This window comes from Callithrix jacchus, chromosome 14 (genome assembly GCF_049354715.1).
Source record: "Callithrix jacchus isolate 240 chromosome 14, calJac240_pri, whole genome shotgun sequence".
NCBI classification, from domain to species: Eukaryota; Metazoa; Chordata; class Mammalia; order Primates; family Cebidae; genus Callithrix; species Callithrix jacchus.
In genome coordinates this window covers 15,355,351-15,373,791 of record NC_133515.1, presented here as the reverse complement: position 1 = coordinate 15,373,791, position 18,441 = coordinate 15,355,351, and the positions used below count along the sequence as shown (strand labels likewise).

The 18,441-nt window shown below is 43.3% G+C and overlaps 1 protein-coding gene across 4 annotated transcripts in view; it reads left to right on the top strand.

Moving 5' to 3' along the window:
- Positions 1-18,441, top strand: part of TGFBRAP1 (transforming growth factor beta receptor associated protein 1) — a 78,339-nt gene that overhangs the window by 30,854 nt on the left and 29,044 nt on the right. For all 4 annotated transcript variants that reach the window (XM_035271813.3, XM_035271812.3, XM_002757465.6 and 1 more), the window contains exons 4-6: positions 322-476; positions 12,358-12,440; positions 15,944-16,285. In XM_035271813.3, coding sequence (XP_035127704.1) covers positions 322-476; positions 12,358-12,440; positions 15,944-16,285 — 580 coding nt within the window. The remainder of the gene's footprint in view (positions 1-321; positions 477-12,357; positions 12,441-15,943; positions 16,286-18,441) is intronic.

Genomic DNA, 18,441 nt, shown 5'->3' with positions numbered 1-18,441 from the left:
TGATTGAACTCTGCATCTTCATTGAACTATGTGTTATGTGTTTACCGCACTGATCTTACATTTACCAGCATTCCTTAATTTTAAAAAAAGGTATTAAAAAACAAGATTGTATTCTTTGGAAATGTCATAGTAAGAGTTTGCCATTTTCTGACAGTTGACAGTGTGGGAAAAAGAAAAGCATTATAATTTATAATTTTTGTAGGAATTCCATTCAGTAATTGTTCAACAAAGTCAGGTAATGATCCAGTATGGGGAAAGCAGTGTGCTTTCTTGCAGGCAATATGCTTTTCCTCTTTCCAACAATGCTGAATTTCTTCCCAGGAAGAGTGATCGTTGCCACAAGTAAAGGAGTTTACATCTTGGTTCCATTACCTTTGGAAAAACAAATACAGGATCTTCTAGCAAGCCGCAGAGTAGAAGAGGCTTTGGTTTTAGCAAAAGGAGCCCGGAGGAACATTCCAAAGGAAAAATTTCAGGTTTGTAATTAACTGGTCACAGAAATATGCCTCTAAGTCACCAGTTAGAGGACATTCAGATTTAACTAACATGCATCGGCCCTTCCTCTGTGCCAGGCTGTACACATTGTTTTTACATCTGTTGTTTAATTTTTCTCAACAAATCCACATTGTAGAGATAAGGAATCAGGCTTTAGGGCAGTTGAACAGCTTGTGACTGAGAAGGCATTGCTAACAGTAGATAAGTTGGGTCCAACTTCTGACTTAATTCTGCTACTTTGGATCTGGACGTGTATTTCTAATCAACTTTCCTCTTCCGTGGACGTTCAGAGAAGGATCAAGAACATAGTTCTTAGAAAGCAAAAGAGTGAGGTCAGATTAATTTGTCTCCGAATTTAGAATTTGTATTTGTCAGGAAGGGGTTAAATTAAAGTTTAGATTTCGATCATCTATAGGAAAAGCTTTACTACCCATATTGCTAACCATTTTACTAACTAAATTGATATTGTAGGAACCCCATCTAGTTGATTTCCTTAGGAGAACATTTTTTTTTTTTAAAGATGGAGTTTCACTCTAGTTTCCCAGGCTGGAGTGCAATGGCGCGATCTCGGCTCACGGCAACCTCCACCTCCTTGGTTCAGGCAATTCTCCTGCCTCAGCCTCCTGAGTAGCTGGGATTACAGGCATGTGCCACCATACCTTTGTATTTTTAGTAGAGACGGAGTTTCACCATGTTGACTAGAATGGTCTCGATCTCTTGACCTCGTGATCCACCCGCCTTGGCCTCCCGAAGTGCTGGGATGATAGGCGTGAGCCACTGCGCCCGGTCCAGGAGAACATTTTTAATGCACTTGAGAGACACTCGTTTTACATATAATTGGTATAATAAATACAATGGATATAAATCGAGTCTCCTAAAAACTATTACTTGATCATTTGTTAGGTTGTTCAGGTTACTCTATATCTGAGGGGAACAAAACATAATATTGATATGTATGTGTGCTTTATATGAATATCTAGATTAATAATGAAAAGTTCTTAATAATGTCGGTCAGATTTTAGAGATGACCGTGTGATTGTTGTGGAATGAAATGCTGTTTGGCCTCAGGCACTTTATGCAGCAAAGGGTAGATGCTGAAAGTGAAAGAAGACAGGATGTGTGATTTATGGTTGTGGGCTGTGAAGGCGGGCAGGACCTCTTTTCTACATGTGAACATGGATAAACTTTTCATTTTTGTTCCTAACTTTTGAGTAAGATTGATTTACTAGCATTCAGCAGGGGGCAGCAAAGGCAAAAAGAAGAAAGCTGCTGAGCTTCGAGTGCCCTGGAAGGGAACCTGCAGACCAGAGGCAGATCTCCCGTCCCAGGCCTGCCACTGCTGCTCAAGCTCTCAGCCCCTTCTCTCCTGTGAGCTTCCCCCTGTGGAATTCCAGGGGCCACATTCCAAGGTTTTCACAGCTGCCACTGTGGAGTATCCCCTCCTTGCACACACACCGTGTACACACTTTAAGTGTGTAACATTTTCTTCTAGAAGCTTTCAATGCTCTTTATCTGATTTTTACTTTTTTTCTCTATGCTTTTTGCCAGAGTAGAGCTATACAGTCAATATTAGATAGTATTAGTCATCTTGTTCTCCAACTGATGTCTCAGAGGTTTCTTTGTTTTCCTTTCTAACGTGCTCCCCACTTCTTCCTGTATTGCTGCAAGCTCCTATGTCCAGCCCTGAAAATACACCCTCAGAATTATCTCGAGTTCACCCGTTATTCTCTTTTCCCATTGTTACTGCTGGCGTTCAGACCATGCTTATTTTTGCCTGCATTTTTAACAGCCTCCCTGTGTGATTGCAGTCCATCTTCCGTGCAGCTGTATAGAAATGATCTTTCTCAAATACAGACCAAGTCTTTTGCTTAAAATAGTGGGCATCTCATTGCCCAGGTCAAGTCCACAGTCTAGAAGTGTGCCTGGCCCCACCCTCTTCTGTGGCCTCCTTGTCTTTCTGTGCGCCTCTCCTTGGCGCACACACACACACACACACACACACCCTATGAAGCACATGCCTACATTCTACATTTCTGCCTCAAAGGGTGGAGGACAAAGAGAACAACCAACCAGTGAGCCCTGTATGTCAGGAACATCGCAAGACATTTGAAAACATTTGTTGTTTTAAGCCTCAAAAGAATTCAGTAATGACTGGTACCACTGTCCTCATTTCACAGACAAGACACAGCAGTGCAGATCAGCCATGCCTCTGGACATCAGGCTGGCTAAGTCAGGCTGGTGCCCCCGTGGGGTCCTTTACCCTGCAATTACTGGAGTGTGCTTCTCTACTCAATAAAATAGTTTTGATACCTTGCTTAAATATCTTCTCTTCACTAAGCTTTCTCTTTCCTCTGGGCAGAACTAAGCACTTCTTCCCCCATGCACAGGTGTGTTGAACATGGCACATACCATTTATCAGTTCACCCCTCAGCACCATGCTTCTCCCTCCCCTAGGTCCTAGGAAGGTTCTTCTCTCTTAATACCAAGGAAAGAATGAATAATTCAGAGCTTCCACCGGCCTTTCAGCAGAGCTGTGATATAAAGATTGGCCGCGCAGAGTTTTTATTTGAAATAGAAACCTTAAACAAATAAGATAATATTGATGCAAAAAAAAAGTTTAGAAATGACTTTTCCTAAATGTGTATGTTTTAAAGGATTAGATTCAGCTCATATGGTTAAGTAGATTGCTTCTTTTAGTTTTAAAGTGCTTGTGACCACATGCTAGATTCCACGCTGAGAGAAACCAGGAAGGGAGAAGATGAAAAGCTTGAGCTCAGTAAACTTCTTCACCACTTCACTCCTTTTCCTTCATTTAAAGCAAGGGCTGGTTTCGCTTCTCTGAGTTCTGAATTAGCAAGGGGTTTGTCAAGAAGTTTGACTGTGGGGCTGGAATTAAGGATCATTTCTTTAGGAGTTCCAAGAGGGTTGCTCAGAACTTTAGAAAGCAGGCCTTAAATTATATTACGGTTTAGAATGCTGTATTTAAAACAAGAGACAGTTAAGGGACATCTTGTTTACAGACAAAGGTTTGTGTCACACACAAAAAATTACTTGATTTCTATCACATAATATGGATTGTGTTTACATTTAAGCTTGAGCTCTGATAGATTTTTTTCCATTTCGTCTAAAAACATTTCAGTACATGTCTCTAAAAGCACCATGCCCCCTTTGAAATGTAACCACAGTACCATTGTCGTCACTCCCCCACGTCAGCACTGATTCCTTCATGTGCTGGGTACCAATGAATGTTTTTGCTTTGCTTTTTTGTTTTGTTTTGATACTTAGGGAAAATCTCTCTAGGCTGTACACTTAAATTACTGTTTTAATGTCAGGTGGGATAGTTCTCTGTGTGCTTCTGCTACCAACTTTATATATGTAGTTTGGTTCATTTGTTTCATTTGACTTTTAGTTTTTTAGGGATTGCTTTTTAAAATTTAATTTGCTTTATAAATATGTAAAATATTTACATAGCTCAAAAGTAAAATAGTAAATCAATATTGATGCAAAAAACAGCTTTGACTCTATTCACTATAGAGTGAAACTGAGAAGAGAAAAACTGAGTTTAGACTTCTTTGACTATACCTCCCCCTTTTACTGTGTAGTCTGTTTTATTTGCATATTCTGTCTCTCTTCCTCTCTCTCTCTCTCTCCCCCTCTCCCTCTTCCTCCTTTCCACCCTACTTCATACTTTCTTTCCTTTCTTCCCACTGTCACTGTCTCTCTCTTTCTTCCTCCCTTCTTATCTGTCTTTTGGTGTGTTTGTGTTGTATTTTTTGTTCTAATGATTACCTTAATATTATTCACCTTCAAAATTCCTTTATGTTCTCTTTTTCTGGGAGGGTTTCTGTTGTCTGTTGCTTTCCCACTTGGAGCTATGTTTGAAATTAGCCAGTAATGTCTTCATCACTCTTCCCCTGTGTTCCTCAGCATCTGCTTTGGAGAAATAGCCCTTTACTCCCAGCTGATACCCAGAAGGCAGTCAGCAAGCATCTCATCTTTTTTATGTAATCTCCCATTCTCCCCTATTTTTTGATGGTTATATTGTCTGTACTTTTTCAGAGCAACCAGCCTGTCACATGCTATTTGGTCTCTTAGTTCTGTGGACAAATATGTATTGAATGCTCACCGTCAAATACTCTGTTGATGTCTTTCCAGTCATTTTGGTTTTCTAAAGCAGTCCTCTGGTAGATATTTCACTATAGAAATATGGGAACACTGTCTCTGAGTGTGTGCTTGTTGATGACAATGACAGTTCATTGAGGGCCAGTTTGGTTGGATATAAAATCCTCCACTCATCTTACCTTTCAATGAGGAACTTAAATATGTTCTACCATGATAGAGGTGCAGTGAAAAATCTGATGGCAATCTGGATTTCTTTCCTTTGGAGTGACTTGATCTTTTTGCTTAGAGGCCGAAACAAAGCATACAGATTTCTTTTATGTCAGATTTCTCCATGTTGGCACACATGGCAAATTGGAGCCTGCAAAGTCACCTCCCACTTCCCACAGTATGCCCACCCATTCCCTCTATACCTGGCCCTGGCAACCGGCACTTCTGCTTGCTGTTTCTATGAATTTGGATACGCTAGCAGCCTCACAGAAGTGAAGTCATACAACATTTGTCCTTCTGTGACTGTGCATGGATGAATCTTCTTTCTTTTTAAGGCTGAATAATGTTCCGTTGTGTATACTTACCACATTTTGTTTACTTATTCATCTGCTGATGAATAAGTTGCTACCACCTTAGGTTGTGGTGAATAGTGCTGTTATGAACCAATCATTCTCTCTCTTTTTTGAGAGGAGACTGAGAGATTAAAAAACTACACCTTTACCTTCTTAGTCATCTCATATTGCTAGAACAGAATACTGTAAACTGGGTAGCCTAAACAACAAACATGTATTTCTCAGTTCTGGAGGCCAAGATGCAGGTTGTCTGCAGGTTTGGTGTCTGGGGATGGCCAGCTTCCTGATTCATAGATGGCCATCTTGTCTTCACATGGCAGAGACAGAAGCAAGCTCTCTCAGGATTCTTATGAGGGCACTACTCAGATCCCATTCATGAGGGCTGTACCCTCATAACCTCTTGTAATCCTTATTACCTCCCAAAGACTACACTTCCAAATACCCTAGGGGGAATGGTTTCAACAGGAATTTTAGGGAGACACAGGCATTCTATTCATGACAGCTACCACCTTCTCAGATACTTTGGTTTTAGAACATTTTGTGTATTTAATTTTTTGAGAAGGAGGCTCACTGTGTCCCCCAGACTGGAGCGCAGTGGTACAATCTCGGTTCACTGCAACCACTGCCTCAAAGGTTCAAGCAATTCTCCTACCTCAGTCTCCCAAGTAGCTGGGATTACAGGCACATGCCATCACACTGGCTAATTTTTTTATATTTTTAGTAGAGACAAGATTTCACCATGTTGGCCAGGCTGGTCTCAAACTCCTGACCTCAAATTATCTGCCCACCTCAGCCTCCCACAGTGCTGGGATTACAGGCGTGAGCCACCGTGCCAGTTGGCTTTGAAACATTTTAAGATAATTTATTTGAAAGCCCAGAATCCAGAAAGAAAAAAATAAATTCACACATACACTCTCTCTCTCAGATACACATTCTGCATGGCAAAACCTATAAACACATTCAAGAGAAATAGCAAACTAGGAAAAATATTTGTAGTTTACAGCACAGAAAGAAGGCTAATTTCTCTAATATCTGAAGAATTCCTTGGGATGTATAAAAGAAATATGAATAGCCCAATAGAAAAAGGAATATGAACACATTTTATAGAAACTGAAATTGCTAGCCAGATGCAGTGACTCACGCCTATAATCCCAGAACCTTGGGAAGTTGAGGCGAGAGGCTCATTTGAGGTCAGGAGTTTGAGGCCAGCCTGGCCAACATGGTAAAACCCCCATCTTTACTAAAAATACAAAAATTAGTCTAACATGATGGCGTGCACCTATAATTCCAGCTATGTGGGAGGCTGAAGCACAAGAATCACTTGAACCCACGAGGCGGAGGTTACCATAAGCCAAGATTGTGCCATTGCACCACTGCACTCCAGCCTGGACAGCAGATCAAGACTATCTAAAAATGAATAAATAAATAAATAAAGGAAGCACCTATCTAATACATATGTGAAAAGATGCTTTGTCTCTCATAGAGAGGTTTGCACAATAAGAATATACCAATATGTTTTTCATTCATTAGATTATCAGAGATCAGAGAGTTTGATAATACCATACTGGTAAATGATGGGGAAACTGGTGTTTTCAGGTGTCACCTGTAACAATTTAAATTGATACTGCCCTTTGGGAGGGCAATTCAAGAATATCCATCAACATTACAACTTACAATTCCATACCCAGAAGTGTATTTTACAGATCTGATTGCTGAAGTTTGGAATAACAAATACAGAAAACTTTTTGCTTAAAAAAGTTTTGTTTGTTGTTTGTTAAAAAAACAACAAAACCTAGAGGCTGCCAGTGGGGCATACTTAAATGTATTATGGCCCAGAGGAGAGCTGCAGCGCCGTGCAGCCAGGACGAGTATCAAGGCCTTTAGGGCTTAACACATACAATTAAGGTAGAATAAGTTACACAAAGTGCAAGCAAGCCTGTGTAACTCGCTACCACTATTAAAATGGCGTAAAAGTATTTGCTCGTCAATATGTAACATATCTCTGGAAGGCTACATGAGCAATAAATAGAACTGATTCCCTTTGGAGGGCATCTGCTGGCTGGGACAGGAATGAGAGGACTCACTGTATCCCTTTTGAATGCCTCAAAATTTAAGCCATATCGAATATATTACTTAGGAATTTTGAATTTTGAAAAGAAAAAAAATACATGCATGTGGTTAAAAAAAATCAAATGGCAAGTCTCCTTTTCTTCCTTAGCACATCATTTTTCTCTCTAAAAGTCACCAGTGTTGCAATTTTTTGTGTATATCCTTCCCAGGAATTTGGGCCTTTTTTTTTTTGGTAAATTTTGCTATGTGTGCTCTCCCTCTTTTCTTCCCACTCCCTCGCTGCCTCCCTTCCCCATTCCCATGTTTGAAATTGACCACCTTTCCTGCTTTGTGTGTGTTCATTGCAGGCTTCCTTCTGAATCAAGGTTTCCAGGTTTGTTTCACCAAACACGTGCAGGGACAGTAACAGGTGCAGGGTGGGAGGAAGATTATATTTTGGGAAGTTAAGTTAATCAGGTTTCTTAATTAAAGGTTTTCTTAGAGCGTTCGATATATACTAATACTTATTGTGAGTCCCTAAGAGGGTATATATTATTGTATTTTTATTACCTTTTTGTGAATCCTCAAAAAGGGATGTGTGTGTGTGTGTGTGTGTGTGGTATATATATATTATATATATATATAATATATGTAAATGCATCATTTTATACATGATATAGTTGTATATTTTATATCTACACAACTAAGTGTATTTCAGTTTATATATTTTATATAACAGCATTTGTGTATATTAGATACATATACATGCACACCTGTTTACAAACTTATTCAATTAGGACACATTGCCTTTTTAACGCGGACAATGCCACGGTCATGTTCCACCCAATGTATTTTGGGAAAGATGTTTCTGTTTAGACAATAACTTACATGGTTTTTTTAATAAGTGAAAAAAAAGGGCAGTATGAATATAGTTAAAATGATAACATTCATGCCAATTTGTGTTTAGAATTCGGCTATACTTACGAGAATGATACTTATGTCTCATATATTCGTGTTACATTCTCCATGTTATAGGGCATCATATATTGAATCGTAGCGGTCTGGCTGTCCTCTGCGCCTTGGTAGCTGGCTGTCAACAACAGTGTTTGCCAGTTTCCCTTCTCCAGGTCTGCGGTTGATCGTATTGTCTAGTCAGGGTGACCCACTGCCTCTTAGCCCCATCCCATCCCCTGCATTAAAGAACCAGCCGTAGCTGGAGAGGGAAGCTCAGTAAAGGGGAGAGGCATCCTGTTCATCCTGTCCTTGCCCCCGGCTCAGCAGTCCCCACCGTCCCTGTGTGCCGGTTTACCTCCCCTTGGTTCCAGGGTTTACGTGGTGTGCATCCTGCTATGGTATTTGCAGACTCATTTGGTTGTGGTTGTCATCTTTCTCAAAAAGCTCTTACTATAACAATGAAAAATATTCTAGTGTGAGCCCACGTTTGGCCTACCTAGTTTTTACAGACTTGAAAGAAAATATTTTTCTGAGTTGCAGTAAATGACTCCATTGTATTCCTTATCCAGGCCCCACCACTTGATGCGTTTTTGTATCATATTTGGCCTAGGATCTGGTGAGGCCACCTAAGGCGCCATATTTGAGGAACTGGCTCTTGTCACGTGAGGGCATGGGTGCTGCCATCGTGTGGTTGTTCTTGTGGGAAGTCTCCTTTTAAAATCTGATTTTCTTCAGCTCTTTCATTAGAGAAGGATGTATCCACCTCCCTCCATTACTCACAGAGATGCGATAGAATCAAGCAGACTGACCTGGAAGATGATGGAAAGAGTTAAAGCCTGGCATTAGTTAGAAGTGCTAAAAGAGAGAGACAACATTTATTGTGTGTTTTACTACATGGCAGGTACTGTTGTGATGGCCACACCCAAATGCCCTCTCTTAATCCTCACCCCAACTCTGAGGTTGCAGGGCTCTGCTCCCTTGTATAAAGATGAAGATGCAGCATGGAGGGACAGAATAACCCGCCCAAGGTCACACAGCTAATGACGGGAAGAGCCTGTACTCAGACCCACATTCTGATTTCAGAGCGTTTCACCTCAGTCTATACCAGCACAGATCACCACAGAAATGAAAAGCCTTTGGCTACTATCAAAATTCAGTAAAGGAAAAACATCTACCTGGAGAATTTTTTTTTTAATTGTAGTAAAATACACATAACATAAGTGTTACTGTTCTAGTTATTTTGTAGTGTGTAGTTCTGCGGCATTGAGTGTATTCACAATGCTGTGCGGCCATCAGCACCATCCATCTCCAGACCTTTTCATCCTCCCAGGCAGAAATGCTGTGCTATTGAACAATAACTCCCCACCTCCCCGCCCTACATCCCCCACCAGCCCTTGGCAGCCCCCATGGCAGCCCCCATTCTGCTTTCTGTCTGTGACTGCACTAGGGACCTCGTATCAGGGTTAATACAGCATTTGTCTTGTGACTGGCTGACTTCACTGAGTGTGGTGTCCTCAAGGTTCACCTGTGTTGCAGCATGTGTTGGAATTTCCTTCCTTTTTAAGGCTGAGTCACATTCCATTAGTTAGAAAGGTTGTGTATTTTGTTAGGCAGTGCCTTGTAAGGCGGAGCCGTGAAAGAAGCTGCCCTTTGAATTTAGTGCTTGGAAGAACTGTTCTCTCCAGAAGCGCTTGTGTGATATTTAACTTAGACAATGCAGCCTTGGAAACAGGTTTAGAAATCTTTAGATTAGAATCTTCTTTCAATTCCCCAAGTCACAAGTGTAAGAAATCTCAGTTCAGAAATATAATACTAATAATAAGGATTTTGACTTCAGTTTCAACTTGCTTCCAGAATCCATGCAGCCTCTTAAGCCTGGTGGAGGCATTTTGCCTGCAACCTCTGTAGAGCATAGACATAGAGTAGCTCCTTAGAGGGCTGCTTTGCTGACTTACTGTCTTCACTTGGGAAATTGCACCACTGCATTATACTGAAGGATGAGCTGCTAATGAAAATAGAGACTTGGAACTTCCACTGTTGAGTTAGCTCTGGAGATAAACCGACTTTCTTGTTCTCTGTCCTTCATATCTACTCGTCCATCTCATCTTTTCCCTGACACCTTATCTGGCTCCAGGTTTTATAGCTCGGGATCACTTGAGCAGACAGCAGGAGGAGGCATCGATCACAGCAGTCAGTTTGGAAGTGAGACCGTCACATTCAGAGAATCAAGAATTGACTATGCTTGGTAAAGTTTCTGATCAGGCATTTTTAGGTGAAATCCGACGGTGTACTCTGTATCATCCCAAGCTTCAGCATCTGTGATACTTACATCCAGGATGAAGAACTTCTTTGCATTCTCCTTCCAAGTGTGCAAGTAGGATTCCCAGACTAGAGTATAGAAAATAACCCCTTATTCTTGGAGATTTGGATTGTCCACAAAAGTAATTTCCATTTCCCTGCAGATAGGGGAAGAGTGGATGACATTTGAATCCTACCGCCGTAAGGAATAAATTGCCGCTCAGCTATTTTCTCCTCAACAAGCCTGGGGGTGATTGAGAATTCTTCTACTGCAGCTGATGGGTCCTTTGCATCCCTTTTGCTAAGTGGCTGGCCTCCACTGTTTCTGCTTTCAGAAATGGAACTGGTATTTCCAGGCAACAGAACTTTGCCCCGTTTCCTTTTGCTTATTGTTAGGTAGTGTAATTGAGTCAGTCTTTAGGTCAGAAAAGGCTGGTTTAAGGGAAGAAAAATAAAGACAGATGGTAAAGAGAAAACTGAGAGGTTTAAGCAGCTTGCTTTGTTTTTACGTGTCTAAGGGGATTTCTACTGGAAGTAGGTGAGGAATGGTTGCTATGCTTCTAACAGACTTTTAAAACTACTGGGTAGTGAAAGTGGTTTTTTTCTTCTCCACCCTATCTTGTGGTGCTGAGTGAAAGCCCTTTGAAAGGTAATTTGAGAGAACAGGATTGATAGTGTTTCAGCACTGAGGCTTCACTTCCCTTGTGCCTTCAGTGGGTGACTCACCAACTGCCTGCTGTGTACCTGGAAGAATCAGTGCGTGGAAAGATTTGGGCTCTAGAATCGGAAAGGTCTGGTTTTAAATCATGATCCAACCAATTCTTATTTTAGTAAGTTGGGGCTAAAAACTTAATGTCTCTGGGCAGAATTTTTGTTCCTGTAAGATGGGGATAGTGAATGACAATGGAAGTGGAGTTTCATACACGTGCATCTGAGAGTTGATCAGTGAGCATCGACTGAAAGGCAGATGCTAGGCTAGTCGTGGGAGACGCTAGGTGGGTGATGTATGTGCTGTGCCTTCACAAAATGTGTGGCTGTCAAACGGAAGGACGGGTTGGAAGGGGAGGTGTCTAAGTCAGAGAGAGTAATTAAAACACAGTCTTTACTCATGAGACAATTAGAGCCCGGGCTATGGTGGTGGCACCTGTCGGAACGGAGGGAAGAAACATGTCCAGGAGCCATTTCATACAGACGATGGACAGGACTCGGACACCAGCTATGCTGGACGGTGAGGGGGCTGGCATGGGACCCATACAGCAGGTTCCTAACGTGCGTTTTGCTATTGCCAGATGTAACGAGAACAAAGTAGTCATGGAAATGTAGGTCACAGTGGAGTAAACAAGATAAACTGGCACCTTGGTTGCAGGAGCGTCGCATGTTGATTGTTAGAGTGGGTTGGGCATCACCAGCAGGAGATGGAACACTAAACATTTCCGCATCTCTGGCTAAGAAAGCCTGGGTGTTTATGTTTCGTTATGAAATGGGTCGGCCCTGTGCTCTGAGTGAGTCTCTGAGAGGTGCTACTGTGAGTTCAACTCTAGAAGAGTGGAAGGCGGCCAGGCAGCTCCTGGGCTGCCAGAAACATCAGGGTTATTGACATCCAACTCAGCAACACAAGTACAGGGACTCGTTGAAGCCCTGTGAATTAATGAGGAGGAGACTCGGAGAGCAAGGATTGCATTTGGGAAGGATTAGGGAATTATGAAAATAAATCCACAAAGAGACAGATACATATAATTTTATATGCGCCTTGTTTTTTCCTTAACTTGTAATTTTACGTTTGTGTTGTAATGAACATTATTTAGCTTGGGTTAGACAAATTTAACCGTGACATGATAGTTTCAGGATTTGCTGAGATTACACCTGTCTTTCCTTGCAGGTAATGTACAGAAGGATTCTGCAGCAGGCGGGATTTATACAGTTTGCACAACTTCAGTTCCTGGAAGCTAAAGAGCTCTTCAGGTAATTCGAGGTGCTGGTAGCAAGACTGCCACCACAGTGTCCCTCTGTGGCCAGAACCTGCGTTTCCAGTGTGACGTTGCAGCAGGATGTGTTGCGTGGTAGATTGTCCTTCAGGTGGATGTGGTGGGGGTTGCTTGTGACAGTAGATCCCCCCTCAGTGCTGGTTCATTGTTGTCACCCCTCACCCAGATGTCTCAGATGGAGCAGAGGAAGGGCATAGACACTAGGCCCATGGAAGCATCAAGATTGTTTCGCCAGGAGAAATTCCTAAAGAGTAGATCTGATAACACGCAAAGGACTCCTGGGAAAGCACTGTGGTTCACTCTTACTTCTCTCCAGAGATTTTTACCAGATGCTATGAGCTTAGGGAGAAAATAACAGAACTTCTGGGAGACCTACGGAACTTTCTGTCATTCTCTAAAGACCTTCTCAATGTTCTATTCCTGGTCAGCTCTCAGAAAGTTGAGTATCTCTTAAGGAGGTCCCTTCTGGCACTGTGATTACTCCTGTGCGTGTCAGACATACCTGTGGACTGTCGAGTGCGTTCTCCCCTTTCCCCTGCCTGCCACACCTGCCCTATAGGTACACACCTCACTGCCACGTGGAGGCTGCCATCATCCCACAGCTGAGAGCTCAGTGAGGCAGAAGTTAGCTCTCCCAGGTCTTGCTCAGCACTCTTGGCAGAAGATTAAGTTAGACCTGCTATAAGAGTCTTGAAATATCCTACTCAGGTGCTGCCTTTAGAGTAAGTTCTCAGAATGTCTCTCCAGAATAGATTCTGCACAGTTTATAGCTATCTAAGAAATAACATGTATAGGAAGCCCATGAATAGATATTTTCATCTAAGTAGTGACTTGAGTGGAATGCCTCTCCTACCTGTTCTGTAGGAGGTCTGCCCACCACCAGCCATGTCCTTACATCCACTGTGGCTCTCATCTTGCACTCTCTTACAAAATCGGGTGTAGACAATGGATTTCTGAGTAAAGAAGGAATCATTCCTTGAATAATGAGGCCCCATATCACTTTTTCTTATGGAACTCTTAGGTGCTGTTCTGTGTTCTTGGAAAGACCCGTAGCTTTGGGGTTTAAGTTGATTTTTTGCCCCTTTGGACCTGTGCTCTTTTCTGTTATATCTTGTATTACGCTTCAGTGTTGAAGACCTCCTCACTGGGGTCATGGGTGTATCCCAAGGTGTCTTCTTTCTCTCATGGGTTAATCTGAAACATTAGGTGCTTGTCCACAGATGGATTCCTAGAAGTATCCTAGATTTTGTGAGAATAGATATGGGGCCTGTTTGTTAATAGGATGATGATCCTGTACTTCTGCACCTCACTCTCTTAATAGCTTAACTTTAAATTTCTGCTCGGTTTTGGTCCAAGTGTGACTGAGAGAACTGATTGCTTTTTTTTTTTCGCTTTGAAGCAGCATCTCGTTCTGTCACCCAGGCTGAAGTGCAGTCGTGCAGTCATAGCTCACCTCAGCGTTGACCTCCTGGGCTCAGTGATCTTCCTGCCTCAGCCCCCTGAGTAGCTAGGACTTCAGGTATATGCCACCACTGCTGGCTAATTTTTTTTATTTTTTGTAGAGACGGGCTCTTACTGTGTGGCCCAGGCTGGTCTCAAACTCCTGGCCTCATGTCATTCTTTTGCCATAGCCTCCCAAAGTGCTGGGATCACAGCCATGAGCCACTACATCCAGCCTGAGAATTGATATTTGAAGAAGATACTCCTAAGACAAAGATGATTCCACTTCCTTTTCTGTGCTCACAAAAAATATTGCTAATAAATCATGATTTTCTTGCCCTCATTGAACTGGGACCCGTCCTCAGACTCCTTCTCAGTGTCATACTGGAGGCCACAGTTGCCAGCTAATTATGGTTGGTAACTAAGAGAACACTGATCATTCATAACCCGGGGATGTGGGCTATGTGTCTCTTCCCTTAGACAACCTGCAGCCTGTCCTTGTATCAGCTCTTCTTTCATTCAGCAAATGTGGCCTGAGCGTCAGAGCAAGGGATGGAAGGGTGACCCAGTGCCTGCTTCTCTGGCGTGCCCATTCTAGCTTGGAAACTGGATGCTTGCCTTTCCTGCAGCACAGGTGTCGCTCTGCTGTGGGAGAGTTGCACTCACATCAGCCAGTGGAGGAATCCTCACTGAATTCATCCTGGATTTTAAATGATGAGCAGAAATTTCTCAAATCAAGAATTATACTTTAGGTCACGGATTCTCGGCTGTGGCACTGTAGACGTCTTGAACCAGATAGATCTTTGAGCAGAGGGTACTGTCTTGTGTATTGTAGGGTGTTTAATGCATCAGCCCTGGCCTCTACCTACTAAATGCCATAGCACACCCACACCCCAGTCATGGGAAAATTATCTCCAGGCATTGCCACATGTTCCCCAGGAAGCAAAATTGCTTCCCACCAAGAACCACTGCTACAGGGGGAACAGCAGCAGCAAAGGCTGAGAGGCATGAAATTTACAAATTGGCAAAATAAGTAGGTCTAGTAGAAGTGCTGGGGTGTGGGAAGGATGCTGGAAGCTGAAATTGTAGGGTAGCTTGAGATCAGTTTGGAAGGGCCTTGAATGCCATACTAAGAGGTTTGAAATTTATCCTGTGGGTTGTACAAGCCATGGGAGGTCAGGAGAGGCTGAGTGGAGTGGAAGGAAAGGCAGCCAGAGGCGAAAGCCAGTAGAAGAGGACAGCTGATCAGAGCTTGGGTGAAGGAGGATGCACTGAACGTCGCAGGCAGCGTGGATCTTGGGTCCTTCCTCACTGTTTTGTGTGTCCAGGGTGGGGTGGCCCCTGCTTCTGTTTCCTCGAGAGGTTTTCTGCAGCTGGGTCTGACTCTGGGCTAGGTTTGAGATCCACAGCTCCCGCTCTGATTGTAGCCAAGATGAGCAGCTTCCAGGGAGGAGATGGGAAAGGAACTGTTTCTTGCATCCCAATGTTGCACTCTGAAATTCTGTGAGAGTCCCCACAGAAATGGCCACATGAATACTTCTGTGTCTTCTGTTGTGAGATGTTGGTGAGGAAGTTGTAAGTTAATGTTTCTATAAAGTCCCTTCTTTAAGGACCATTCAACAAATCTGCTTGTAATTTAGTGCCAGGAAAATGCTGGTTTCAGCAGAGCTGTGATGCTGCCTTTGCGCAGACACCGATGGTGTATTATCCTTGGTGTTGCTTTTTCTGCCTTGGTTTCCAGGCTCAGCTGGGTATTCACTTCATCATAGGCATTTTGATGTTCCACTCTCACACCAGTTGTGTACGTGTCTTTCACCTTCGTCCCCTGTTCTTTTTTGGAGCCAGGTGGCAACACCCAGTTGGATGGTGCTTTGCTGTGCTTGCAGATTAGAACGGTCGCTCCGACATGCTTACCCTGTCCCCAGCTCCCTAGCCCCCTGTGAACATGTGCCGCTGTGCACTTCCCCTCCAGTGCTGTTTGTGTGCCTATGTGTACTCTTCTCTCTTTTTGCTTCATTTAGTTTGACACTGTAATTGCAGAAGCGGCCAGCTTGATGTCCGGGAGCTGATCTCTCTCTACCCCTTCCTGTTGCCCACCTCCTCCTCCTTCACCCGGTCCCACCCTCCTCTTCATGAGTATGCAGACCTGAACCAGCTGACCCAGGGGGACCAGGAGAAGATGGCCAAGTGCAAACGCTTCCTCATGAGCTACCTGAATGAGGTCCGCAGCACAGAGGTAGCAAACGGCTACAAGGAGGACATCGACACAGCCTTGCTCAAACTGTACGCGGAGGCTGACCACGACAGCCTGCTGGACCTCCTGGTCACTGAGAACTTTTGTCTTCTGACGGACAGTGCCGCCTGGCTAGAGAAGCACAAAAAGTGAGTGCTCCCCTCCCGATACAACCAGGGCTTCTACACCCTTACTGAGGCCCTTTGCTGGGGAAATCCTCGTAAAGCTGACTAAGCCAGTATGATGTTTGCGTTCCCAAGGACCTATAGGTGACTGCCATGAAATCATAGGGACAGCAGATGCACGTGCTCCTCAGATGCCCTCAGTGTTACCACTGTCTGCAGACCACATTGAATAAATGTCTAGATAAATAGATTCAAAGGGAGGCTTCTTGATCTTGCTGATCTTGTTGATTGTATGGATTTAAACTCCACTTTCCTTGACTGGACATGGGGGTTCACACCTGTGATGCCAGCATTTTGGGAAGCTGAGGTGGGCAGATTGCTTGAGCCCAGGAGTTTATGGCCAGTTTGGGCATCATAGTAAGATCTCATCTCTACTAAAAATTAAAAAAAAAATTAGCAGGGCATGGTGGTGCACACCTGTGGTCCCAGCTACTTAGAAGGCTGAAGCACTATCGCTTGAGCCCAGAAGTTGAAGCTGCAATGAGCAATGATTACACTGTTGAATTCCAGCCTGGTGACAGGGCTAGACCCTGTCTCAAAGAAACAAAAAACTCTGACTTCCTTACCTGTATGAGTTAGTAGATGGCCTTATGTACCATGGGCTATTAATGCATAGTGCCTGGCTTGGTTAGGGCCAGCAGCTTCCCCATTCTGGGCAGCTAATGCATAGCCCAACCATTCTAGGCCTCCGTTTTCTTATCTTTAAAAATGAGAGGGGTTGGATCCCTCAACTTCTTTTGCAAAATAAGAGTTTGTTTTGGTCTATGATTTTTGTGAAGGATTCAGAATGACAAAAGCGTGGATGAACTCCCAGAGAGGCCCTGGGGTCACTGTGCTAGATCTCGTTTAGGTGCCTGAGATGTCAGAGCCTTCCACGTGGGTATTGACTTTTCCGGCAGTTTCCATCAGCTATTCAGATATGCTATGGAATCAATGTTAGTTTTTTCAGGAGTCAGAAAACACACCGCCACCTCATGGTAGTGACGAGGGACGGTGGGATCTGTAGAGTTAGCCTGACTTTCCCGAAGGAAAACAGAAGGATTCGAGCAGATACCTCAATATCTTTAGAGTGTGCTCTTAGAGGGAAGAAGCCTGACCTCTCGCTGGTCCACTTACTCCAGTTTCCTGCTGGGGAGGAGGACCAGGAGCGTGGCACCCCTGCAGACTTTGGGCGGGTGCTGAGGGCTTGCTGCCCAGGCAATGCCAATGCTATTGCTGATCTTTTCCATTTATAGGTGAGGAGATGGAGGCTGGGGAAGTTAACCTACTTATACTCAAGGTCACGCAGGTTATAAGTAACGAAGCTGGACTTGAAACCTAGGTTCTTGAAGTCTGGGCACTCCACTGACGCTCTGTGATGCTGGTCTGCGAGGGCTGGATACTGGCACTTCCTGCTGTTCCTCATGTTGGGACCCCCTGCCCTCCTTCTCAGTCACTGGTTAGGAAGCATACTTTTTGCATATTCTTCTAGTACCTCATGTAGGTTAATAGTGGTAGACCAAAGACATATGAAATTATATTAATATTTGAAGCAAATTATAAAGCAATTCCAGATGTGATTTTTCCGTAGTTTACGTTTTCAGCTCATCTTAGATTGGAATCAGATGCTTTTTGGAAGTTGATAGAGCATACATTTTTAGTACCATAAGTAAATAAACAGAAATGAGAATCCTTTGGTTATTTGTTGTTGTCAAACTGTACATATATACATACATATATATATACATATACATATATATATATACATATATATACATACACACATACACACACACACACACATTTTTTGAGACAGGATCTCACTCTGTCACCCATGCTGGAGTGCAGTGGCACAATCAGGGCTCACTGCAGCCCCAACTTTCTGGGCTCAGTGATCCTTTCACCTCAGCACCCCTAAGTAGCTGGGACTATAGGTGTGTACCCCATACCTGGCTACTTTTTTTTGAATTTTTAAATAGAGATGAGATCTCACTATGTTGTTACTCAGTCTGGTCTTGAACTCCTGGGCTCAAGCTATCCGGATAGCCACCTTGGCCTTCCAAAGTGTTGGGATTACAGGCATGTGCCACTGTGCCCAGCCTGAACTCGAGTTGACTAGAATATGGCGGGGCTTGGACTGA